Here is a 25383-nt window from a genome sequence, read left to right as displayed (position 1 = left end):
TTGGAAAACTGTTGTCTGTCACAAGTTTGAGAGTTCCTCATACTTAGACTCTTCTGGTGAAATCAGTGGCGGTGTGAACATAGTGTTTTCAGATGAAAATAAGTACAACGGAAACAGCAAGGTGGATGGAGTCTCATATCATAAAACAAGGACTCTTTGCTCTAGTTTAAAGTAGGTGTAAACAACTCTGATCACTCCAACTGAAACCAAAACTTCAAAGGTCCTCATCAGTCACAATGGATTCTCGAGTACGTGCTCTGATGGGCAGATTGACTACAGCTAATAATATTGCCAGGGGCTAAGCCGATTTTTGGCTATGACACACTTATCTGAGAGGGATAGCAGAAACTTCAAAGGTCCTCATCAGTCACAATGGATTCTAGAGTACATGATCTGATGGGCAGATTGACTATAGCCAATAATATAGCTAGGGGCTAAGCTGAGTTTTGGCTATGTCAGCTTTATCTGAAAGGGATAGCAATTCCTTGCTGACAGATCTAACATAAATCTGATAAGTGAATTCTGTATTGAAATCTGAAGAATTTTCTAATGGATATAATTGTTTTATTAATAATTGAAATCAGAATATCCATTTGTTGTCATATATTTTGCCTCTCATCTTAGAAAAGTAATGAGTTGTTATCAGTATTCTATTGCTTGGTTATAGGCCTCTGATTTAAAGAATGAGATCCTAAACAATTTCAATGGAGAAAGCTGATGAAGTAGGTACAGACAGTAGCCTGTGTCTTAATTGCTGTGTCTTAATTGTGTGTCTTAATTGCTGTGCTGTGCTTAATTGTGTCCGACTCTTTGCAGGTCCATGGACTGTAGTCTGCCAGGCTCCTCTGCCCACATAATTCTCCAGGCAGAATACTGGAGTGGGGTGCTCTTTCCTACTCCAGTGGATCTTTCTGACCCAGGGATCAAACCCATATCTCCTGCATCTCCTGTGTGTCCTGCATTGGCAGGTGGATTCTTTACCACCAGCACCAAGTGGGAAGCCCACACAGACAGCAGGCTACTGCAGACAAAATCAGGGATGGGCTCTGGAATGGGTTTGCTCCATGCATGTGATTTATCTCTTGTAATTGGAGACGGTTTATATCCTTTGGCCACCTGATGCAAAGAACTGACTCACTGGAAAAGACCCTGATCCTGGGAAAGATTGAAGGCAGGAGGACAAGGGGACAACAGAGGATGAGGTGGTTGGATGGCATCACCAACTCAATGGACATGAGTTTGAACACGCTCCAGGAGTTGGTGATGGACAAGGAGGCCGGGCGTGCTGCAGTCTATGGGGTCACAAAGAGCTGGACACAATTGAGTGACTGAACTGAACTGAATTAGAGACAGTGTTATGTCAGGGTTTGTTATGTCCAAGAAAAACCTTGATTTAACATGATACACCAGAAAAAAAAAAAGGAAAGGAAAAAAGATATTATAGATGAAATATGACTACCTACCACATTCTGAGACATTACTATCTGAAGTTCTGTGTGAATGTGTTTTTATGATGAAATTACGTAGCTTGCTGTCTCAATCTGACCATTCATATCTGTGAAGTCTGACCAGAAACTCTCTCTAGTGTCTGAGTCACCAGTTTTAAATGTCTTATTAAATCAATTTCCCCACCTCACCCTGTTTATTTATTTGTTGTTTATAATTCAAGAAAAAGATTGCCTAAAATGTAAAACATAGGAGAATTAGCCAATTAGAATATACTTAAATGGACTAACTCATGTTACACAGCGGATGCAAGTTAAGAGTAAGAAGACAACAGTTGAAGAAATCTACCACAATGCTGGCAGATGGAGAAACACACTAGAGAATGGTATTCTGTGATTTAGCAGATGAATTGCATGTGATCCCAGACAAGGCCTTTGGAGCTTAGATGGCCACAATCCACTGCTCTGCTTCTGAAGCTCAGTCCCTGCCGTGATCAAAAGCAGGCACCACTAGATCCAGAGGCCCTGGGGAGACCCTAAGCAGTAAACCTTCCATAGAGTCTTGCTCTGCTCTATGCATCCGAGTCGAGTGAGAATTTCACACACGACCTACAACTTGCTTCCATTCTAGAATAACACAGAATAACTTATAAACACACTTCTTCCTTTACTCTGCAAATCTTGCCAGTAATCTTTGCCCAAAGGTATGATAAAAAGATTAAATACTTGCTCTAACATTGGCATGACTACACATAACTATGTATCTGCATCTCCCTATATTCATACTATATTTATCGGTGTATAGAAAATACACAGTAAAAGCACCATTATTGTTGCAGAAACCAGTAATCGAGAAACCAAGCACCACACTCGGACAGTTGGAGAACTCAGGTTTATTATGCCAGCAGGCACAGAGGAGTTAACACCCCAAGCTCTGAGCCCCGAACAAGGGGTTACGGAGTTTTTATAGGCAGACTATAGTGGGCAACAATAGCTGCTAATAGGCTGGTTTAAACTAGGGGGTTTTGCACGCGTGGGAATAGCGGTCAAGACGGGGAGGGGAATGCCTGACCTTTACAGGGACTGCATGATTAAGCAGGTTTGCAGGGGCTGGGCAATGGCAAAGAGCAGGACAAGGTGCGTGAGATAAGCTCCGGTTCCTCGTATTGTAAGTCCCCACTTTCCAAGACTACATGACCTACGTGATCCAGACTTCGCAAGGAGCAAGCTGAGTTACAGAGGCAGAACGAGCAGGAGGTTATGTGAAATTTTAACTTTTCCTCTTCATTATGAGACCGAGACAATTTGTTTGACAAATAGGAGTCCCAATTTGAAATGTTGAGCGCATTGCATTGATAAATGGTATAATTTTAAATTTAGAGTTTTTACCAGTTAATGTTTTAATGCTATATTAATATATTTATTTTACACATGCAGATTTTAACTACTCTTCTAACAGGGTGAGGAGCCTATTTTATGCATCTTTAATTTATACACCATTAATTTGACAAAAATAAAACAACTGAAAAAGCAATGGGGATTTTAATATTCTTGCAAATTTTGATCAGTGCTATTCTGTCTAAATAAAATTCTAAGTACTTAAAGGAAGCTGATGTCTACACAAGTAAGGGTGTAAAAAGTAGAGAAACAAATGGATCAATTATAAGCCCACATAAGCTGCTCAAGAATATGTCTAACCACATTACTTGGCAATATAATAAAATAATTGCTTACTTTCTATATCATTTGCAGAATATGGAGAAAAGGTGAACCATTTAACATTTCAATAATCTGATTAATAATATTCTGAAAACCATTAATCAGGAAGAAAAAGGTTTATGTGGGGGCTTGGTTTTGAATAAATTATGTCTCAGAGAATATGCTGCTCTACTGCCAGGAAGATATATTTAAATTTTTTGGTGCTAATTTTGCAATTTAAAATAAGTAATAAACCACTTTTATTCCATTAGCTTAGTATTTGATAAAATGCAAATACAACTGTAATATTCATTGAGAAGGGCATCTAAACCAGGAAAATAATCCACTTTATTAAGCATTAAGGCAACAATAAACACATGTTTTTAATGTTCATCTCAGAATTTTCCAACTTGCTACATAAATTCTTGCAGAAGCAGTGATGTGTCTAAGAAACCAAAAAATGACACTTCCTTAAATACAATCAGAACACCCTAGGGAGTGCAGATGGCCATTCTAAAGCTAAATGATATTCATTATTAGTACTATGTCCTGCTGCTGCTGCTGCTGCTAAGTCGTGTCAGTCAAGTCCGACTCTGCAACCCCATAGATGGCAGCCCACCAGGCTCCCCCGTCCCTGGGATTCTCCAGGCAAGAACACTGGAGTGGGTTGCCATTTCCTTCTCCAATGCAGTTGTGTCTGACTCTTAGCGACCCCATGGACTGCAGCCTACCAGGTTCCTCTGTCCATGGGATTTTCCAGGCAAGAGTACTGGAGTGGGGTGCTATTGCCTTCTCCGATGTCCTAATAATATCTAATACTAATACTTGAGTGTGGTATTTCAGTGAAATTATCAATTATTTGTACTGGAAATCTCCAAGGAAGCTGCAAATTTAAGAAGACTATATGACAATCCAATACAAATAATAAATCACCTTCCTGACCTCAGGATTCAGTGGTAACTCTTGGGACATGTACAGATTCTTCAGTACTGTCTGTTCAGTGTCCAACTCTTTAGGGACCCTGTGGACTGTAGCCCACCAGGCTCCTCTGTCCATGGAATTTCCCAGGCAAGAATACTGGAGTGGGTTGCCACTTCCTTCTCCAGGGAATCTTCTCTACCCAGGGATAGAACCTGAATTTCCTATGTTGGCAGGCGGATTCTTTACCAGCAGCCCTATAGTGTCTATAATGCTAAATATTCACCATTATTAGGAACGATATTAAGTACCGAAGAAGAGCTAATTCATGCTTTCTGTTACCTCCAATGACTGCAGAGTCACTTTTGATTGTCTTCGTGAGGGGTTCTCTGTCATCTCTTGTTCCAGAATGATCTACATTAAAGGAAAAAAAAGAGGGGAATGGGGGTGATATAGGAGAGTAAAAAGAAGACTTTTTAAAAATTCATAAACAGTTTAAATCAGAAGAGAATTATAGAGGTCAATGTGGAATGTCTGTAACTGTAAACTTATGCAATACCCACATGCAAAGGCCCGTATGAATAAGGAATTGAGAATTGAGAATCTAAAAAAAAAAAAATGGGAAAGAATCAAAGGTAAAGTTCATAGCAATACAGGCATACCTCAAGAAACAAGAAAAAAGTCAAATAAATAACCTAACTCTACACCTAAAGCAACTAGAAAAGGAAGAAATGAAGAACTCCAGGGTTAGTAGAAGGAAAGAAATCTTAAAAATTAGGGCAGAAATACATGCAAAAGAAACAAAAGAGACCATAGCAAAAATCAACAAAGCCAAAAGCTGGTTCTTTGAAAGGATAAATAAAATGGACAAACCATTAGCCAGACTCATCAAGAAACAAAGGGAGAAAAATCAAATCAATAAAATTAGAAATGAAAATGGAGAGATCACAACAGACAACACAGAAGTACAAAGGATCATAAGAGACTACTATCAGCAATTATATGCCAATAAAATGGACAACGTGGAAGAAATGGACAAATTCTTAGAAAAGTACAACTTTCCAAAACTGGGCCAGGAAGAAATAGAAAATCTTAACAGACCCATCACAAGCACGGAAATTGAAACTGTAATAAAAAATCTTCCAGCAAACAAAAGCCCAGGTCCAGATGGCTTCACAGCTGAATTCTACCAAAAATTTAGAGAAGAGCTAACACCTATCCTACTCAAACTCTTCCAGAAAATTGCAGAGGAAGGTAAACTTCCAAACTCATTCTATGAGGCCACCATCACCCTAATACCAAAACCTGACAAAGATGCCACAAAAAAAGAAAACTACAGGCCAATATCACTGATGAACATAGATGCAAAAATCCTTAACAAAATTCTAGCAATCAGAATCCAACAACACATTAAAAAGATCATACACCATGACCAAGTGGGCTTTATCCCAGGGATGCAAGGATCCTTCAATATCCGCAAATCAATCAATGTAATACACCACATTAACAAATTGAAAAATAAAAACCATATGATTATCTCAATAGATGCAGAGAAAGCCTTTGTTTGAAAATTCAACATCCATTTATGATAAAAACTCTCCAGAAAGCAGGAATAGAAGGAACATACCTCAACATAATAAAAGCTATATATGACAAACCCACAGCAAACATTATCCTCAATGGTGAAAAATTGAAAGCATTTCCTCTATAGTCAGGAACAAGACAAGGGTGCCCACTTTCACCATTACTATTCAACATAGTTTTGGAAGTTTTGGCCACAGCAATCTGAACAGAAAAAGAAATAAAAGGAATTCAAATTGGAAAAGAAGAAGTAAAACTCTCACTCTTTGCAGATGACATGATCCTCTACATAGAAAACTCTAAAGACTCCACCAGAAAATTACTAGAATTAATCAATGATTATAGTAAAATTGTAGGATATAAAATCAACACACAGAAATCCCTTGCATTCCTATACACTAATAATGAGAAAACAGAAAGAGAAATTAAGGAAACAATTCCATTCACCATTGCAACAAAAAGAATAAAATACATAGGAATATATCTACCTAAAGAAACTAAAGATCTATATAAAGAAAACTATAAAACACTGGTGAAAGAAATCAAAGTGACACTAATAGATGGAGAAATATACCATGTTCATGGATTGGAAGAATCAATATAGTGAAAGTGAGTATACTCCCCAAGGCAATTAATAGATTCAATGCAATCCCTATCAAGCTACCAACGGTATTCTTCACAGAGCTAGAACAAATAATTTCACAATTTGTATGGAAATACAAAAAACCTCGAATAGCCAAGCTATCTTGAGAAAGAAGAATGGAACTAACCCGCCTGACTTCAGGCTCTACTACAAAGCCACAGTCATCAAGACAGTATGGTACTGGCACAAAGACAGAAATATAGGTCAACGGAACAAAATAGAAAGCCTGGAGATTAATCCACGCACATATGGACACCTTATCTTTGACAAAGGAGGCAAGAATATACAATGGATTAAAGACAATCTCTTTAACAAGTGGTGCTGGGAAAACTGGTCAACCACTTGTAAAAGAATGAAACTAGAACATTTTCTAACACCATACACAAAAATAAACTCAAAATGGATTAAAGATCTAAACATATGACCAGAAACTATAAAACTCCTAGAGGAGAACATAGGCAAAACACTCTCCGACATACATCACAGCAGGATCCTCTATGACCCACCTCCCAGAATATTGGAAATAAAAGCAAAAATAAACAAATGGGACATAATTAAACTTAAAAGCTTCTGCACAACAAAGGAAAATATAAGCAAGGTGGAAAGACAGCCTTCAGAATGGGAGAAAATAATAGCAAATGAAGCAACTGACAAACAACTAATCTCAAAAATATGCAAGCAACTCCTGCAGCTCAATTCCGGAAAAATAAATGACCCAATCAAAAAATGGGCCAAAGAACTAAATAGACATTTCTCCAAAGAAGACATACAGATGGCTAACAAACACATGAAAAGATGCTCAACATCACTCATTATCAGAGAAATGCAAATCAAAACCACTATGAGGTACCATTTCACGCCAGTCAGAATGGCTGCTATCCAAAAGTCTACAAGCAATAAATGCTGGAGAGGGTGTGGAGAACAGGGAACCCTCTTACACTGTTGGTGGGAATGCAAACTAGTACAGCCACTATGGAGAACAGTGTGGAGATTCCTTAAAAAACTGGAAATAGAACTGCCTTATGATCCAGCAATCCCACTGCTGGGCATACACACTGAGGAAACCAGAATTGAAAGAGACACGTGTACCCCAATGTTCATCGCAGCACTGTTTATAATAGCCAGGACGTGGAAGCAACCTAGATGTCCATCAGCAGATGAATGGATAAGAAAGCAGTGGTATATATACACAATGGAGTATTACTCAGCCATTAAAAAGAATACATTTGAAGCAGTTCTAATGAGGTGGATGAAACTGAAGCCTATTATACAGAGTGAAGTAAGCCAGAAAGAAAAACACCAATACAGTATACTAACGCATATATATGGAATTTAGAAAGATGGTAACGATAACCCTGTATACGAGACAGCAAAAGAGACACTGATGCATAGAACAGTCTTTTGGACTCTGTGGGAGAGGGAGAAGGTGGGATTATTTGGGAGAATGGCATTGAAATATGTATAATATCATGTATGAAACGAGTCGCCAGTCCAGATTCGATGCATGATTCTGGATGCTTGGGGCTGATGCACTGGGATGACCCAGAGGGATGGTATGGGGAGGGAGGAGGGAGGAGGGTTCAGGATGGGGACACATGTATGCCTGTGGTGGATTCATTTCGATATATGGCAGAACCAATACGATATTGTAAAGTTTAAAAATAAAATAAAAAGAAATCTAGGATAGCTATAATAATTTCAGATAAAACAGACTTCAGAATAAAATTATTATCAAGGATAATACATAAACATATAAAAAAATAAAAAAATTAAAAACCAGTTTTAAGAATCCATTTCAAATACTTATGGCTGTTTCATGTTGACGTATGGCAAAAACCAACACAAGGAAAAGTGAAAATGTCAGTCGCTCAGTCTTGTCCAGCTCTGCAACCCCATGGACTGTAGCCTGTTAGAGTCTGTTCATGGAATTCCCCAGGCAAGAAAACTGGAGCAGGTCGTCATTCCCTTCTCCAGGGGATTTTCCCGACCCAGAGATCAAACCTGGGTCCCCTGCACCGCATGCAGATTCTTTACCATCAAAGCCACCAGGGAAGCCCAACCAACATAATATTGTAATCATCCTCCAATTAAAAATAAATTAAGGAAAAAGAAATCATATTGGGAATACGTCGTCACAGAAACATCAGAATATTTTAACATTCAGTGGATATACCGCTTGTGACTGGGTACAGGAAAAGCCATACACCACCTGCAAAGGAGTGCGTCCTCTCCCTCGATGTGGCATCAGTGCCAGCCTGGGCCACACAGCTGGACTCCGTCACGTGTCCCGAGACGGTGATGGGGGCTGGGCGGCTGGGCTGCAGAGCGGCCTTCAGCGGGGCCACGTGGCTGACCTGCACAGCAGACAGACAGCCCAGGAAGCCCTGTGCGCCCGCCAGTGCTGTCTCCTGGTCCACATCGCTGTGTTCTGTGAAGCCAAAGAGACGTGGCAGTACTGATAACAGAGAAGGTGCAAACAGCCAATTGCACAGTGCAATAGTCCAAGTCCTGATGATGCAGCAGCAATACGTACTCAGCTACTAAATTCCTTTTGCTTTTGTCTTTATTACAAGACATTCACTAAGTCTTTCCACAACTACTGGTGACATATCCCAGGTTAATGAAGACAAGTGTTTAAGCATGGCTAATTAAATACATTGAGAGCTCTCTGGAAATCATTAAAGCTTCTACAAGAATGGGTCTGATAATGAACTGATCTGGGTCCTGCAGATATTACGTAAGAGGCTATATCTCAAAGCCATTAGGGACTCTACTTCTTCATGTCCAGCAGTGAAAACTCTCACCCCCCATGCTGCCTTTACTCCCAGTTTCACTGTCCACCTATCACTCAGACCGAGACAGTGTGCATTCCCTATACCTAGATAACCCTTCCCCATTTTAATGAGCATTGGGTTAATATGGGACTACTGCGGGGCAGAGATTGGTTTGAATGTCAAAATATTAATTCATAATTTTACAGTGGAGAAGATATTTCATGCTTGGCAAGCATGAAATCTAAACAAGGGGCATTAATTGTAGGTTTTTAACATTCAAATGGTATCAGCCTATGATGCATCCACCCACTCAACAAGATCATAAAACAGCAGGATTCCTCTTTCCTCTGCTGCACATATGTGGACACCAACATTTGCATTTTTTTCTCTCTTTTTAAAGTGGAAGTGTTAGTTGCTCAGTCATGTCTGGCTCTTTGAGACCCATGGACTGCAGCCCGCTGGGCTCCTCTGTCCATGGGATTCTCCAGGTAAGAATAATGGAGAGAGTAACCATTTCCTTCTCCAGGGGATCTTCCCCACTCAGGGATCAAACCCATGTGTCCTGAATTACAGGCAGATTCTTTACAGCCAGAGCCATCAGGGAAGCCCTTTTAAAAAACTAATAAAATAAATATTGTATTTATGAATGCTTATTATATGGTAGGCACTATTCTAAGGAATTTGATTTGCATGTTTGTGTTTAACTCACACAGGACTCCAAAATCACTGCAGATGGTGACTGCAGCCATGAAATTAAAAGACGCGTACTCCTTGAAAGGAAAGTTATGACCATCCTAGATAGCATATTGAAAAGCAGAGACATTACTTTGCCAACAAAGGTCCGTCTAGTCAAGGCTATGGTTTTTCCAGTGGTCATGTATGGATGTGAGAGTTGGACTATAAAGAAAGATGAGCACAGAAGAATTGATGCTTTTGAACTGTGGTTGGAGAAGACTCTTGAGAGTCCCTTGCACTGCAAGGAGATCCAACCAGTCCATCCTAAAGGAGATCAGTCCTGGGTGTTCATTGGAAGGACTGATGCTGAAGCTGAAACTTCAATACTTTGGCCACCTGATGCGAAGAGCTAACTCATTTGAAAAGACCCTGATGCTGGGAAAGATAGAGGGCAGGAGGAGAAGGGGACGACAGAGGATGAGATGGTTGGATGGCATCATCCACTCAATGGACATGGGTTTGGGTGGCCTCTGGAAGTTGGTGATGGACAGGGAGGCCTGGCATGCTGCGGTTTATGGGGTCGCAAAGAGTCAGACACGACTGAGCAACTGAACTGAACTGAGCCATGAATAACCTATTTAAATCACATAGACAAGACCCTTTAGGTTGAGAATTTTAGTGATTTGCCTGAGGTTACTCGGCTGTTGGCCTCATGCACTGGACTCTAGGCCTGTTGGGTTCTTTTGTTTATTACTGACACATTCTTTTACTCTGCTTATATCCTCTGTGGTATTTTTTATTTTTTTTTTACTTGAGAGCTATGCTTGAAATGACTCTGGGCAACTCAATTCTGATTGAACCTGTCTTTGTTATATCAAGGTTTTTGAAGAACACTTCCTTTTGTTCTATTTTCATTCACATTTTATGCCTTTAAAAAAATACTGATTAGATATTTAGCATCATGAGTATCATACTATATTAAAACAATCTGAAAATTAGAGAGATTATATTACCTTCCTGTTGTGCTGGGGGATACAGTATTCAGACCAAGGCATTCCAGCTCTGGAGGCTGTGTTTTTACCACCAGGCTATCCTGCGTCTCTGCACAAGGAGCCCTGAGAGGCATTCTGCTGCTCTGTGAGCACACAGGAGACCCTCAACACCAGCATCTGTTACACGGGAGGTGCTTCATCACCTTTGTGTGTAAACCAAAGAACTAACTCAGTCCCACCACACAGCAGCCACCCATTTGAACAGATGGAAATACACTCAAACATATATATTTTTAGAAAAAGAGAAGATTCTTTCTTTGGAGTTTTGGTTTTTGTTTTTAAACTCTAACAAGAAATAAAGAGAAATATACTTTAATAGCAACATAATCAGAACAGTGCTTCTCATATTTCTTCTCCAGGGTTAAAATCTTGAATAACATGTCTATAGATCTTAAAAAAAAAAAATCTTACCTTTTGAATAACAACAACAACAACAAAAAGTAAATAAATAAGATTCATTTCTCTGGTAAAAACTTGATATGAGGCGACTTTAAAAAATCCTATACCTTTAGATTGAAAATATCTACCTCTTATAAAATATTGTTAAAAAACAAAAAGCTTTAAGCTCTAAAACTTCAAGTGGTCAATCAATATTTGTTTTAAGAGCTAAATGTACAGGAAACACATTCCCTGCTGTTCGAGCATCTTACATTCTAGCAGGGGAGACAATATACATGAAATAGGAATGGATGAGAATTTTGAAGACAGATAATGCTATGAAGAAGTAAATTAGAAAGTGTGATGGAGTGGATATGGAACAGAAATTTATCTTGATGGATTAGGTGATTTTTCTGTGTGTCTGTTTTAAGGATGACTCTGCACAGCCCTATTTTCTTAGTCATCTATACATATTACTCTAGTGTCTTCTGGCTCTTCTTTCTTACATTTTGCAAGATTCCCTGTGATTTAGGGATTTTTAAAATCTGATTGTTCCTGTTGTGTATCTTCGCTCATCAATTATGCACAGAACATGGTGGGCCCTTTTAATCTGCAGCTTGGAAAATTCCATATGTTGAGTGTGCAACCACTGGTTCAGTTTCACCCCTTTTATACTTCTGGACTGCCGAGCATTCATGCTGAACCTCCTCTGCATGAACATTTAACTGCCTTTAGTTTCCCTCCTGATTTCTTTTAGGACTTGTTTTTTGTGGGTCCATGGCTTCACTCACACAAGGAGCAATAGTTAGAACTAGACAAGGAACAACAGACTGGTTTAAAATTGGGAAAGGAATACAAGAAAGGTGTATACTGTCACCCTGTTTATTTAATTTCTTTGCAGAGTATGTCAGGTGAAATGCTGGGCTGGATGAATCCTGAGCTGGAATCAAGATTGTGGGGAGAAATATCAATAACCTCAGATATGCAGATGATACCACTCTAATGGCAAAAAGTGAAGAGGAACTAAACAGCCTCTTGATGAAGGTGAAAGAGGAGAGTGAAAAATCTAGGTTAAAACTCAACATTCAAAACACTAAGATTGTGGCATCCAGTTCCATCACTTCATGGCAAAAAAAAGGAGGCAAAGTGGAAGCAGTGACGATCTTATTTTCTTGGGCTCCAAGATCACTACAGATGATGACTGTAGCCATAAAGTTAAAAGACGCTTGCTCCTTGGAGGGAAAGCTATGACAAACCTATACAGCATATTAAAAAGCAGAGACATCACTTTGTTGACAGAGGTTCACAGAGTCAAAGCTGTGGTTTTCCAGTAGTCACATGCAGATGTCCAAGCTGGACCATAAAGAGGCTGAGCACCAAAGAACTGATGCTTTTGAATTATGGTGCTGGAGAAGACTCTTGAGAGGCCCCTGGATTGAAAAGAGATCAAACCAGTCAATCCTAAAGGAAATCAACCCTTTATTTATTGGAAGGACTGACACTGAAGCTGAAGCTCCAATACTTTGACCACCTGATGGGAAGACCCTGTTGCTAGGAAAGATTGAAGGCCAAAAAAGAAGCAGGTGGCAGAGGATGAGACAGATAGCATTGCTGACTCAATGGATGTGAATTTGCACAAATTCTGGGAGACAGTGGAGGACAGATGAGCCTGGCATGCCACAGTCCATGGGGTCTCAAAGAATTGGACATGACTGAGCCACTGAACAACAGTGCTTCATTCACTTGCTCTCCAGGGGATGATTTCAAATATCCATAAAGACAACTTTTATTTTTTTTTAGTCTGGGAAAATCATACTTTTAGTTCCTCAAGGTCTTTTTTGGCTTGGCTAGAATCTCCTTGCATTGCTCTTGCTAGATTTCCCTCAGGATGGGGACTGTCTCCTTGGATAGCTTACTTCTGGTTGTTCTGGTTTCTCTCCCATCTGACTGCTGGTGAATCGAGGGTTGTGGACAGGCTGCTTTTCTCATCTCCTGGTTGGTTCTCCCTCACTGTCTCTTCAGGTGGTTGACGCCCAGAGAAGGTAGATAGCGTATCAGCCATCTTGTCAGTGAAGCTACCAGCCAAACACCTGCTCAGCTTCAGGATACAGAAAACTTGGCCCAAATTTCAGGACTGAGGAAGTTCTCACATTTCAGTCAAAGCAGGAAGATGGAAGCCCTGAGTTTCCAATGCTGCCCTTTCCCCACGGGGTCCAGGGATCTCTGCAAGCCAAGCATTTTTCAGGATCCACACAATTCAGGGTCTACCCTAAGACTCCTGTAGACTGGTCCCCAGGTTCCCTTCCAACCAGAAGCAGGGAGTCTCAGAACACAGTCTCATTGGCAGCCTCTAGGCAACCCCACCAGCTGGGCTGGACCATCAACCCCCTTGTTTCAGGAGACTCAATGGGTTGAAATTAGAAGTTGGAGAGAAAGAAACTATGGGATTTTGCAGCCATTTTCCCAGAATTGAGTCTGAATGAAATCAGCAGTTATATTAAGTTGCTTAAAAGCAATGCCTAGCATCAGATATCTGCACTGAGAACAGGACTAGTACAGCCAATGAGCAAAAATATCTATCTTTCCTCTTACCTGACTTCAAAAATATCAACAACATCTAAGTGTTAGAGCAGGACAGGTGGAGGAATTGAAGACAAATATCGCTTTACTTCATTGAAATCCTGATAAGACAATTACATTTAGATTGTCTCTGGTTATAAAAATCCCTAACCAACCCAGATTTTGAGGGTGATCCTGCCTGTTAAAAAATTAGCCTCAACTGTTATCTTCCAACCAAGGGAATGACTTCTGCTTTTGTAAAGAAATCTTCTCCCAAAAGTTCTTAAAAAAAAAAAAAAAAAAGAGTACCAAGGAGTTAAAATTTGTTTGAAGCACTTTTCTATTTATTACCAGAGAGAGGAAACTGTTTCCGGAAAGGATACGAAATAAATGAAGAACAATTAAAACCCGAAGTGCTTCATGAAACTTCTTGCGGCTCTCAAAACAACAGTAACAACAAAGCAAAACGAAAAACCTCAAAACAAACCTAAGTAGCTTGACCATACCTATGCAAATGGGGCCATCTTAAGAGGATCGCAAGGCCTTTAATCCGTAAAGATAAAGAAAGCTTGCCAGAAAATGGTACAGTGACTCAGTGCTAAAACCCAGGAGGATATTTTTACCATCAACTAGGATGTAACAATGACAAAAGTTAGCGGCAAAGGAAAATGGCAAAGCAGACAGCAAGTACAGCACGGATAATGTCAGCTTTTCATGAAAGGTGTTTATATGCCAACCAAGCCTACTGCTCTGAGATGCAACCTTGAGGACTGATTAATGTAAAAGCTATTTATAGTGAGGCATCTCGGGGTAACCTGAGCTTCTCTTTTGCTTTCAGCACGACCTGTCTCATTGTAAGTGTCATTTGACTGGACTTTTACAAAATCACAGTGTCCTTAAGCAACTGAATTAAACTTTCTTATGTACCCCTGGGCTTTGAAGCAGGTTTGACATAAAATATCCCCGTGACTGAGGTCTGTTCCTGAGCTCTTCTGAGGAGATGCAGTAGACATCCTCTTCCCTCTAACCACACACTTTATTTACCTCTGGCCCAGGTCTCCACTGCAGAAACCTGAGTTACTTCCTGGCTCTGCAGCCTCACAAGAGATAAATGATCCCCACTGTCACTGTCCTTAAATATACCAAAGCTACTGCTTGCCGTGAGGGAAAACATCTTCAGACTAAGAAAACTTTCCTAACATAAAAAACAAATCTGTAAACAAACAAACAAAAAAAGAACTCAGAACTAAAGTTAATGAGTTTGGATAACCAAAGCCAATGTAACACAGCCTGTTAATTTTTCGAGGGAGATTGACCCTCGAGGAGTTTATCTGACGCAACCTGATTCTTCCCACCAGGATGTACCAACCGGTTTCTGCTGTCAGTGCTCTTGCACCATGACATTTCTCACATACAAAAGTCATAAGTAGTCGCTGTAAACATCACTCAGCCTCTGAGAACAGTAATTTTCAATCATTTTGCAACAGGTTAAATTACGTTATTATTCAAAATGTGGGCACATTATGCTATGAGAGGTTTTTATGCAATTTCAAGAGTATGTAACGATCTTAATGGAGATATTTTTTTTTCCATGCAGTGGAATTGTGACCCAATAAAAGCTTAGTGAATTAGCCAAACAACCCTGTACCTGCATATTTCCTTTGATTAATTACATCGTGGAGAGATGTCTTTTTCTGCAATCTTTGCTTAAGTAGGTCTCTTAAAGGAGCTGATTGAGGAATCATTCACTGTGGCCTCAGTACTTAATACATTTTGAACACACTTAACAAAGAAATGACATCAGACTGTCTGCCTCTTCAGAAGGAAGAACAGAAATGGAGGAAGTGTTTCCTCTCTGTCCTCATCTCTACAAATGGGAGTGGACTGTAGGAACAATTTTTAGCTCCAATCATCGTTAACAAGCATCACTAGCAGCTCTCAAGCAACGAAGATGATTTAGAGGAAGCAATATCTTACTCTGATGACATGGAAACTACCTCCAGCCCTCGGTTATACTTAACAGACAACACAAGCAGAATTCACATTTCGCTGGCCTTGCTCTGACAGAGCTGTAGACCTTGGGCTGGCCGGACCCGTGTCCCTGCTGTGTCTGTGCCCTCTCTCCACCCTGAAGGTCCTGTATCCGGACTCCCGTCAATTGCATCCTCTCCCTGTCTCATCCGTCAGTGCCTGGTCTTTAATAAGTTCACTCACACAGCACTGTAAGGCCTGATCGTGGTTCTATTTTTCACTTACTCCTGATGCAGGTACATTTTCAAGCACATCAGTAATCTAAAGACATAAAAGAACTGCTTTTTCCTTTTTATTTTAGAAATTATTTGAGTTTTATCACTGTCTGAGGGTTTCTAGGTTTTGGCAGCTGATATATAATTTGGGATTTGGGGTTTTGGCTTCTATCATTTGCTCTCTATTGAAGTGTAAGTAGAGCTCTGTTTTATGATGTTTAACAGCCAAATCCTCATCAATGGCACACACTTGCCCATCCCACCTGGAGCACGTACTTGTGATTATATGTGCTTCTGACAAAATCCCAGTGTCTACCTTATCATTTGCTCTATAATTAAAATCAGATAAAACATTTCAACATCATGAGTGTTCTCTGCTTTTAGAATATGACACTTCTGATCAATGCTCATGTATCATGAGGAGAAAGGCTGTTTTTAAGTTTCTAGGTAGGGCCAATTCAAAATGATATAGCTGTATCTGGAAATGACTGGAGCCACGATAAGGATGAAGTCATGCCAAGTACTGAAGATGGTCTATATTTTAATTATCAAATACTAAAAAATCAACCTGATGAATACAAAAAGGTGATTTTAAAGTAGACTTTTTATTTTTTTGCTCCAAATGGTACTTCTCTTTTAAAATAAACCTTCCATTATCTTAAGAGACATTTCACAATATATTTACACAATTGCAGTGCCCTTAGCTTATTTGGCTCACATATCTTCCTCACCTCTGGGCTCTGAAGTGAGTTTTACATAAAGGATTCCTGACACATTGAGATTGTTCTCAAGCTCTTCAGCAGGGTAAGTGGATGTCCGTTCCTGGCTGACTACAGACTTTATTTACATCTGGCCCAAATCCCACCATAGTGATCCAAGAGCACTTCCTGGCTCTGTGGCCTCAGTAGAGAGAAATGATTTTTAATGGTCATCAATCACCTCCAATATACAAAAGCTACTGCTCAGGATGAGTGCAAATAATCATCCAGTTTTTACTCAAATAAATCATAAATGTATCCTAACATATTAAAGTATCCAGACATAGAATCCAGAGCTTCACTTTATAGTGAATTCTGAATATGAAAAGCAAATGTAATGTACTTTATTGAATATAGGAGTGTCTGAATTGAGCTGCTTTGGCAAAGAGCTTGATCTTCTCACCCCAGCTCCCAACCACTAATGACTATTATTGCCAAAGTTACTGCGTCCTCAAATATTTCAAGTGTAGTAGGGAGTTAGAGACGGTTTTCATGTCATCACAGTACAGATTGATATGATTTCTAAAATTTACCCTCCTTTCAACATCTGCTAGTAATACTGATTAATAGTGACAATGATCCAAAATTATTCCCATGATTCTTCCTAAGTGTAAGGAATGAGTATGGAAAACAGGGGAAGAACGCCCTTCATTTCTGGGGTCCATCTGAAATGGCAGTGGATGGTCATATCCTTGAGTGTTTGTTTGAAAGTGTAGGCAAATGACAACTCTAAAATGTTTATCTTCTGCTCCCTTAAAATAAATATTCAGATATTATAGATGATATAAGTATTTTACTATTTTTCTTGGCTGCAGCATGCAGCTTTCAAGATCTCATTTCCCTGGCAGAGACTGAACCCAGGGCCGCGGCGGTGAAAGCACCGAGTCCTAGCCACTGGGCCACCAGGGGGGTCCCACGGCATGCTAACTTACTTTACTTTGGAGGGTAATCTGGAGCTATTTTATCCCAAGCAACATAGGGTGTACTACACTCAATTAGATACACAGGAACATCGTGTATTAGGATTATCTGCCCACTAACCATAAATTCTGTAAGGGCAGATGCAACGTCTGCCATGCTGGCACTCCCTGTGTTTACAACAGGTGATCACAGCGTAGGTGCTAAATGAATAAGGGAACCAAACGGGCTTATAAAAATGAAAACCACTGTTGGTTAGCATGAGGTCAGGAGAATGTGCCTTGCAGACCTCCAACTGGGTGAGAGGAATCGACTGAGGGCCCCAGGTGCCGGGCTCTGAAACTCATCCTCAGGCTTGGGCCAGGGCCTTGCTTCCCATGGCTGTTCCCAGGCAAAAGCTGACCACAGCGGGGACTCTAAGGCACACCCACCCTCTGGAGACACGAGACTCCTCTGGCGGCCAACAGACTCGGCTCCCCCACAAAGCTGAAGTCCAGGATGCTTCTAACTGTCCCTCCCTCTCTCCTTCACTGGAAGGCAGGCTTGCATGCAGTCTTGACAAGCTCTCTCCTCACGTTCTCTTTCATAAGTGTCCCCTTGATAAAACCCTCACGTGGTTAATTTTGTCTTGACAATGGATTCTTGGAGGACTGCAACTAACATAGAAACCTCAAGATTGACCAACTCTCTGGAAAATGCATAGCTCCATTTTAGCATCTATTTTTACCATAAATTAATGTAGCATATTAAAATATAATAATATACTACATAACATTTTGTTGTAAATGCATACATATACCACACCATATGACCATAAATTATTAGTCTCCTTTGAATTACACATGATTTGAATGCAATGTTAGTCCTTGGTCAAGATTCACACCTTAGGATATCAATAAATTCATACTTCCATTTTTAGGAGAATGAATTGATTCAGACTCTAAAGTTTACTGCTAAACTTGGACTTTAATCTTATTTTTCAGCATGAGTGATATGAGTCTTAATAACATGCTATTCTTGAGTAAAAACATTAACATCTTTAATTCCTTATTAATCTGCAATATTCGTTATAAAAAGGGAAACAAGTATCTATATAATGAATGTTATTATTCTACTGTTTGATTACAATCTTCCTCATAGAATGCAGGTCAGTTTCCCAATTGTTTTATAATATATTTAACATACTTCTATTCACACAAAGTATTTTCATCAGCAAATCTGGCATTAAGTTTGAAGATGCTATTTTTTCAAAAATATGATTTTATCAACATTATGCATAGTTGTTAGAATCTTTAATCTTTTAATTTTACATTTTTCTGTAAAATGCCTCAACTCAGACCCTACTAGACTGAGGAACTCATGAAATTGAAATTTATTATAATTATTTGATCTTTTTTATTACTATAGTTGAATTTATGTGGTTTATGCTATGAAACCACTTGGGATTTTCCAGTTAAGCTTCCAGATATCTAAGTAGTCCTTTACACATATATTTCATGTCCATCCTAGCATACTAGAAGAACAATTCAATTCAATTTCCTTTATTTGTTTGGAGAATAAGAGCATACAACTTTGGCACTTGTCACAATGCTAGAAAGACTATAAATATTTGTAAACTTAAGTATTAACCTTCTCAGAACCAATATCTTGATCATTCACCCACAGGTTTAATCAAGCATTCTCAAGATTCTAACATTATGTAAAAGGAATGTAAGAAGTGATATATCAAGGTACAAGTACCTGAAAAGGTCAAAAATAAAATATTTCATTTACTATCTTGGGCAAAATATTCCAGGCTAATGTCAAATATCAAACTAGGAATGAAAACCAGACTACAGGAAGTCCTCCAACCTCCCATTTATATCTAAAAAGAAAATCTCTTTTAAAATTTATTGCCCCTCTTTCCATTTAGTCTTTGCTGGCAAATATTTTAAAAGCACACATGTTTTGTGCTAAAATGGCAAGACTATGTTTCTCTTTCCATGCTGTCATCAGAGGTAACTGGTGGACAGAAATAAGAATTACAAGGCATTTAGACAGACACTGGGTTATATTATAAGTCAGCAGGAGTGGCTGGCCGCTGCCTTCAACAAAACAGACAGGATCCAGGCCACAACCTGAAGCATATTCACCAACCAGCAGAATGGCAATTGCTTTCTCCTCCATATTCTTCTGACCTAATCCCAGTGCTATCATTAGATTATGGTTTATATGTCCGGCAGCTGATTGATATATGGTGTGTTATTTATACCTTTATTATTTGATATTTTTGAAGTGTGAGAGGGAGACCATGTTTCATTATGCTGGACTGACACAGGGCAGACACCAGCATGGCGATACTATGCAAGGAGGATGCTTGCTCATCTTACAAAATGTCCCAGCTCACAATTACACACACCCCTGAGAAAGTACAGTTTCTGCCTTGATTATCATTCACTTCACAACTGAAATAAGGCAAGGGGTTTCTTTTGGCATGATGAATTTGTGTGTTTTGTGTGTGTGTTTGTGCATCTGGAACATGACTCTTCTGGTCCATGTTTATGCATCATGATTAGGCAAAAGGCCATTCCTTTTACTTACCTATAATCCTGCCCAGTACAAGGGATCTGACAGCACTGAGTTCTGTACCTGATGCCAGATGGACTTGCCTCCTCATGCTCTCATCAATCTACAAAATTGTTACATGAGATGCAAATATCCACATGGATGTTGTCATTGAGAAGAGGACAGGAAGCAAAGGAAGACAAAACAAAATGATAAAATAGGCAATTGTTAATATGGCCCCAAAGATTAGAAAAACAGAGTTTAAAGTCAGTCATTTATACAGGTGAATATTATTTTCTAAACTACTTCTATGCTACCCTCAGACACCAGTGCACCCTACCTTCTATCCCCTTATATCACTTTATTTTTCTCCACTGTATAAGAAATTCAAATGGAGAAAACCCACAAAAAGATACAAGTTATCTTCATCTTGATATTTTTACTTAGCTGGGTATTTTTACTTGAGTCATTTAGCTAAGAAAGTTTCCTCTATCTAGAGGGCTGAAACATATGTGCTTTTCTTCAAAAGCTGGTGGAGTGAATAATTCAACTTTCTCTGCTGTAATTCACATCATTTTAGAATTCATTCTGAAATTGTGATCATTAATTTCTGTGCAAGAAATATGGCTGCACGTACAGCCATCTGAAGTAAACTGGTTTCATTAGAGTAGCAACAGTTCTGCCAATAGCAGATCACGCTAAACTAAAAAGCACTTCCCACCTGAGGAAAGCAAAAGTAAAACAAATAGGAAAGTTTGGCAATTTTAAGTATCAAATACTATTAATCTCTTAAACAGAATCCTACTGCTAAAAAAACAACACATTTGATGGTCTATGATCTGTGTAAGGGTGGCACTGGAAGAATGGCTTTATTTAATCTATCCATTATCCAGTTTCTGCTGCAGGTCCGTCATGCTGGGGAGTTTACTTGCAACCACTGCTTCTGCTGTATTTTCTCTATTACCTCCACAAAGACCACTGCTTCTTCTCTGTTAATCTTTACGTGGTGAAGTTGCCCATCGGCCATGTTTTTGAAATCAAAGTTAACAACATCGGGTTCTTGATATCTATTTAGCTTGTACCTGATCTGCAAACTTCCTAAAGTAGAGGGGAAAAGTTATAGTTTAGTTAAAATTGTATTTTTAAAAAATGCCTTTAAAAAAACCTCAGAGTCCTTTTTTGTTACTTACTAATACCTGGGGAAGAATTCACAACAGTTTATTTGGCTGTACACTTTCATCATAATTCCTAGAAGTCAGTTTCCATGTGAAATTGCACTATTTTCCCAAAATTAAGAGCAAATATGCTGCCAATAAGCAGGTTCTTTCTTGCAAATATTTAATTTGTCAAATATGTAATTAAGCATATGCAAATCTTTGTACTAGCCTCTGACTTAAAACAATAAGGTTTAATATATTATGAAATATCAAACTACTGTGGAATATTGCAGTAACTTTCTTTCTGTAATTCATCTTTCAAAAAATATGCCTACCATTCCTGAAATGCAACTGATGAATGGAATTATTATTATCAAATACAGTTTTACTAAAGATAAGGAACATTTTTCAAGTGGTCATGGTTATAGAGTTTGGAATGAAATTAGGGTGAGGTGAATAGTTTTAAGCCAAACTTACTATTAGAGTTAATACTACTCATTTAATTGCTTGCAAAGACGTCAGTAAATCTACTTCACAGGATATCTTTCAGTTTAACAAATATATGTAGAAAAACTTCAAGCTCAAAATATATATTGTGAGGAGGAATATACTTATTGAACAATATTTTTTAAAATTTGGTGTTCAGTGCCCTTGGGCCATATTTTATTTAGTTGAAATGATATATCTGCATGTTTGTACGTTCCTTTGTTTTCCTCACCCAGACAATTTATTCACAAAATTTTTTATCTGTAACCCAGATAAAGGGACGAGAACAACAACAGTAAGTGGCTCTCCGTAGCACACACGTCCTAAACCGCACACCATCATCCTGCACTGGTGTACTAGAAAATCAGAACCAAGAGATTATTTTATGGACATCTTCTTTTACATAATGCTAATTGGTTAACATTCTCTCAAAACTTCTCTACTTCGATTCGAAGGAAATATTTTATATAAAATTTATATATTTATATAAAATATTTATAATAAATATTTTATCTACATAAATTAAACATTCACACAAAATATGTTAAATTACCAAAGCTATATGGCTATAAAGACATTTTAAGTATTTTAAATAATCCTTTTAGATTAAATTTACAGGACAGCACTGAAAAAACAAAACTGAATACATCAAACAGGCACATTTATTTTTTTCCTGTTTGTAGTCTGAGAAGCAAGAACATGAGAAGTATCCATATTACTACAGATCTAATGCTCTGATAGTATTTTCTCTCATCTGAACAGCACTCACCGTTTTTGGCTAGGATAACTGAAAGGTACTCTTTATAAAAGGAACTCAGATAGAGCAGCAGGCTTGGCGTCCGTGTTGTGCGGAAGCTAAACTTGATCGTTTCCCTGCTCAGCCTGGTGTCACCATGAAACGAAGCCGCGTGGGAGCTGGAATTCTTACTTAAGGAGTAATTTTCTTGAAAATTGTAAATCACAGATGAGCCAGATCCAAAATAGGCAGAAATCTCTGAAATGATAAGCACACTTTATGTTTAAAAAAGTTGAAGACCAAGGATTATTCCATGGTCTCAGTTATGACATTTTTTAAATTTAAAAAATAACTATCCAAGTTTTAAAAAATCATTTTACTTACATAAATGATTTTAATACTTAGGATTTATTCATTTAGGATTAGTATTTATTAATTTAGGATTAATATCAGAAATTCATGCACACACACACACACACAAATGTATTTGTATAAAAATGAAGAGGATGGTGGAAGGGGCAACTAGTTTGGGATTCCGGAGCTCTTCCCTTCCTCACTATACAGGGCGGTTGTTGAATGCGAGCTGCAGGTGATCCGCATGGATAATGTGGCAACATCTCCAATCAGTGCTTTAGGGGTTTTGTCTGTTTGTTTTATTTTTACTATCTATAATATTCGTTTTAAATCCTATATACTATGTGGATGCAGAATAACATTCCCGATTACACTTTGCAAGATGACCTGGAAATCATTTAGATTCAGAAAACGAAGACATGCTCTTGTAAAGACACGGTCTTCGTTCTAACTTTAAACAGGAGAATTACAGAAAGACAGAAGCAGTGGTTGATTACCCAAGGTTGATTTTAAACGATAAGTTATTCCTGATAGAAAGTAGATGATTTGAAGAGTTCGTTTTGGCCAACTTTCCTTAAAAAAATCCCAAATGTTTTCATTGCAAAGCAGGGATCGCTTCAGTTTGAGGCCAATTTTCGTTAGTCTCCTTCAGGTGAAGGTCCAGTAGTCCAGAAACACTTAAGTAAAGCAATTGAATTAAACTGGATGACGATTTTCTATGAGGAACTATGAAGGTGTAGCAAATGTTTGTCTATTCACAGAAATCTGTTCAGAACGCTAAATGCTACACTCAGCTTTTCCCTTCTTCCATGACGTGGATCAGTGAACAAGACCAGCTGAAAAACGGTCCACTGTTTCACTTCACCAACAGAAAGTCAGCGTTTCACAGAACAAGGTGTCTGAGTATCTCTATTTTGTCACATGTCGATACTCAATGGAAAAGTTATTTCTAGTCCTGTTTGCTAAACAATATTTGTTGGCTCAAACAACAAGGCTTCCCAAATGTCTTTGCATGGCTGGCCATCTTCAAAAATAACAACAATGCTTGTAATGATCTTAAAAATGAGAACTGCCCCCATGGGACTGGCTGTTGACACCTGTATTATTTGAGCATTAACAGTAGATAGAAAAGAGCAGATGGAGCAGCTGATACTTTAGAAGGTTTATCAGTAAAAGACACAGTTTTTAAGGAACTGAGGCAAATATTTAAGTAATGAAATGTCATGGGCATAAAATAGGCAATTCCCCCCCCCCAAAAAAATGTTCAGGAATGGAAATATTTTTGTTTTAAAGAGCTACAAAGAAAAGAACTGCTGGAGGTTTTATTCACGTTGGGTCAGTCTTGCTCTTGGGGGGATCCTTGTCATACTCACCGTCTGAGCAGAAGGGCCCCGCGTACGCGGAGGAGGTGCAGTCACAGGAGAACCCGCTGGGCTTCTCCATGCACATGCCCCCGTGGTGGCACAACCTCCCATAGCTGCTGCAGTGCCCTCTGCACCCCGGCTCCACTCCCGGGGTCACCCTGGCTCTTTCTTCCAGGTCCAGGGCCTCTCCGTTCAACTGCAGAGACCGAATGCAACCCAGGAAGCCCCTCTGTCGGGTGGCCGTTCCACCTACAAGGGAAATACTGCACATGCGAACATGTTCTGAGGGGTTTCGTTCAGGATTTTAAGACCAAGCAAGACTGAGGCCTCACAGAGGCCAAAATTGTGGCCTTAACAAAGAACGGCCAGAGTCAGAGGGTCTATATGCTTCTGTAAGCACGATTTGTGACAAAATACTATTAAAAGAATTCATAAAGATAAAATTCATTCATTCATTTTTTTCCCCAAAGGTTGAATTTGTTACAGATTTGTTTTCTAAAAGAGTTTTATAAAACTTTAAATTGGAGACTTTTAAAATCAGTTTGTTTTATTTTAAAGAACAAATTAAAGGCTCTATTTCACTTTCATTCAAAATAACAGTGATATGTATTGATATTCTTATGTAGAAACTAATTTTTTCTTGCAATTTTTAATAAGCATATATTTGTGGGTGGAGGAGGGCATGGCAACCCACTCCAGTATTCTTGCCTGGAGAATCCCATGGACAGAGGAGCCTGGTGGGCTCCCCTGGGGTCACATGAGGTCACAAAGACTTGGACAGGACTGAAGCTTCTTAGCACGCATGCAGGCACCACACATGTGGTTGTCCTTCATATTGCAACCTGATCCTGATGCGGGACAGCTTTCATAGTGAGAATTATGAAGGAATCCTTGAGTTCTTCTAACTTGATTGTGCATTGATGTAATCTTTTGGTCATTATCCTTTCATCAAACACGCAGCAGCAGACTGAGCACCAGAGTATCTGCTTTTGTTGGGTGTATTTCCCAGTGAAGTTTTTCAAGTGTTGGACCAGTGCTTACTGTTTTGGAAAGATTCTCAACAACACTGGGGAAGTGGGTTAATGGAGACACAGAGT

General features: G+C 39.0%; 1 protein-coding gene across 4 annotated transcripts in view; it reads right to left on the bottom strand.

Annotated features, from left to right (window-relative positions):
- Positions 1-25383, bottom strand: part of CNTNAP4 (contactin associated protein family member 4) — a 313164-nt gene that overhangs the window by 31479 nt on the left and 256302 nt on the right. For 2 of the 4 annotated variants that reach the window (XM_059876847.1, NM_001206511.2), the window contains exons 18-23: positions 24296-24535; positions 22602-22826; positions 21154-21287; positions 20226-20313; positions 8495-8713; positions 4404-4475 (exon numbers count right to left, since the gene is read on the bottom strand). In XM_059876847.1, the coding sequence (XP_059732830.1) occupies positions 4404-4475; positions 8495-8713; positions 20226-20313; positions 21154-21287; positions 22602-22826; positions 24296-24535 (978 nt within the window). The remainder of the gene's footprint in view (positions 1-4403; positions 4476-8494; positions 8714-20225; positions 20314-21153; positions 21288-22601; positions 22827-24295; positions 24536-25383) is intronic. The other 2 variants (XM_059876848.1, XM_010814367.4) reach the window with 1 other exon arrangement.

The sequence above is a fragment of the Bos taurus genome, chromosome 18 (assembly GCF_002263795.3).
Source record: "Bos taurus isolate L1 Dominette 01449 registration number 42190680 breed Hereford chromosome 18, ARS-UCD2.0, whole genome shotgun sequence".
Taxonomy (NCBI): Eukaryota; Metazoa; Chordata; class Mammalia; order Artiodactyla; family Bovidae; genus Bos; species Bos taurus.
This window is presented reverse-complemented; position numbering and strand designations above follow the sequence as displayed.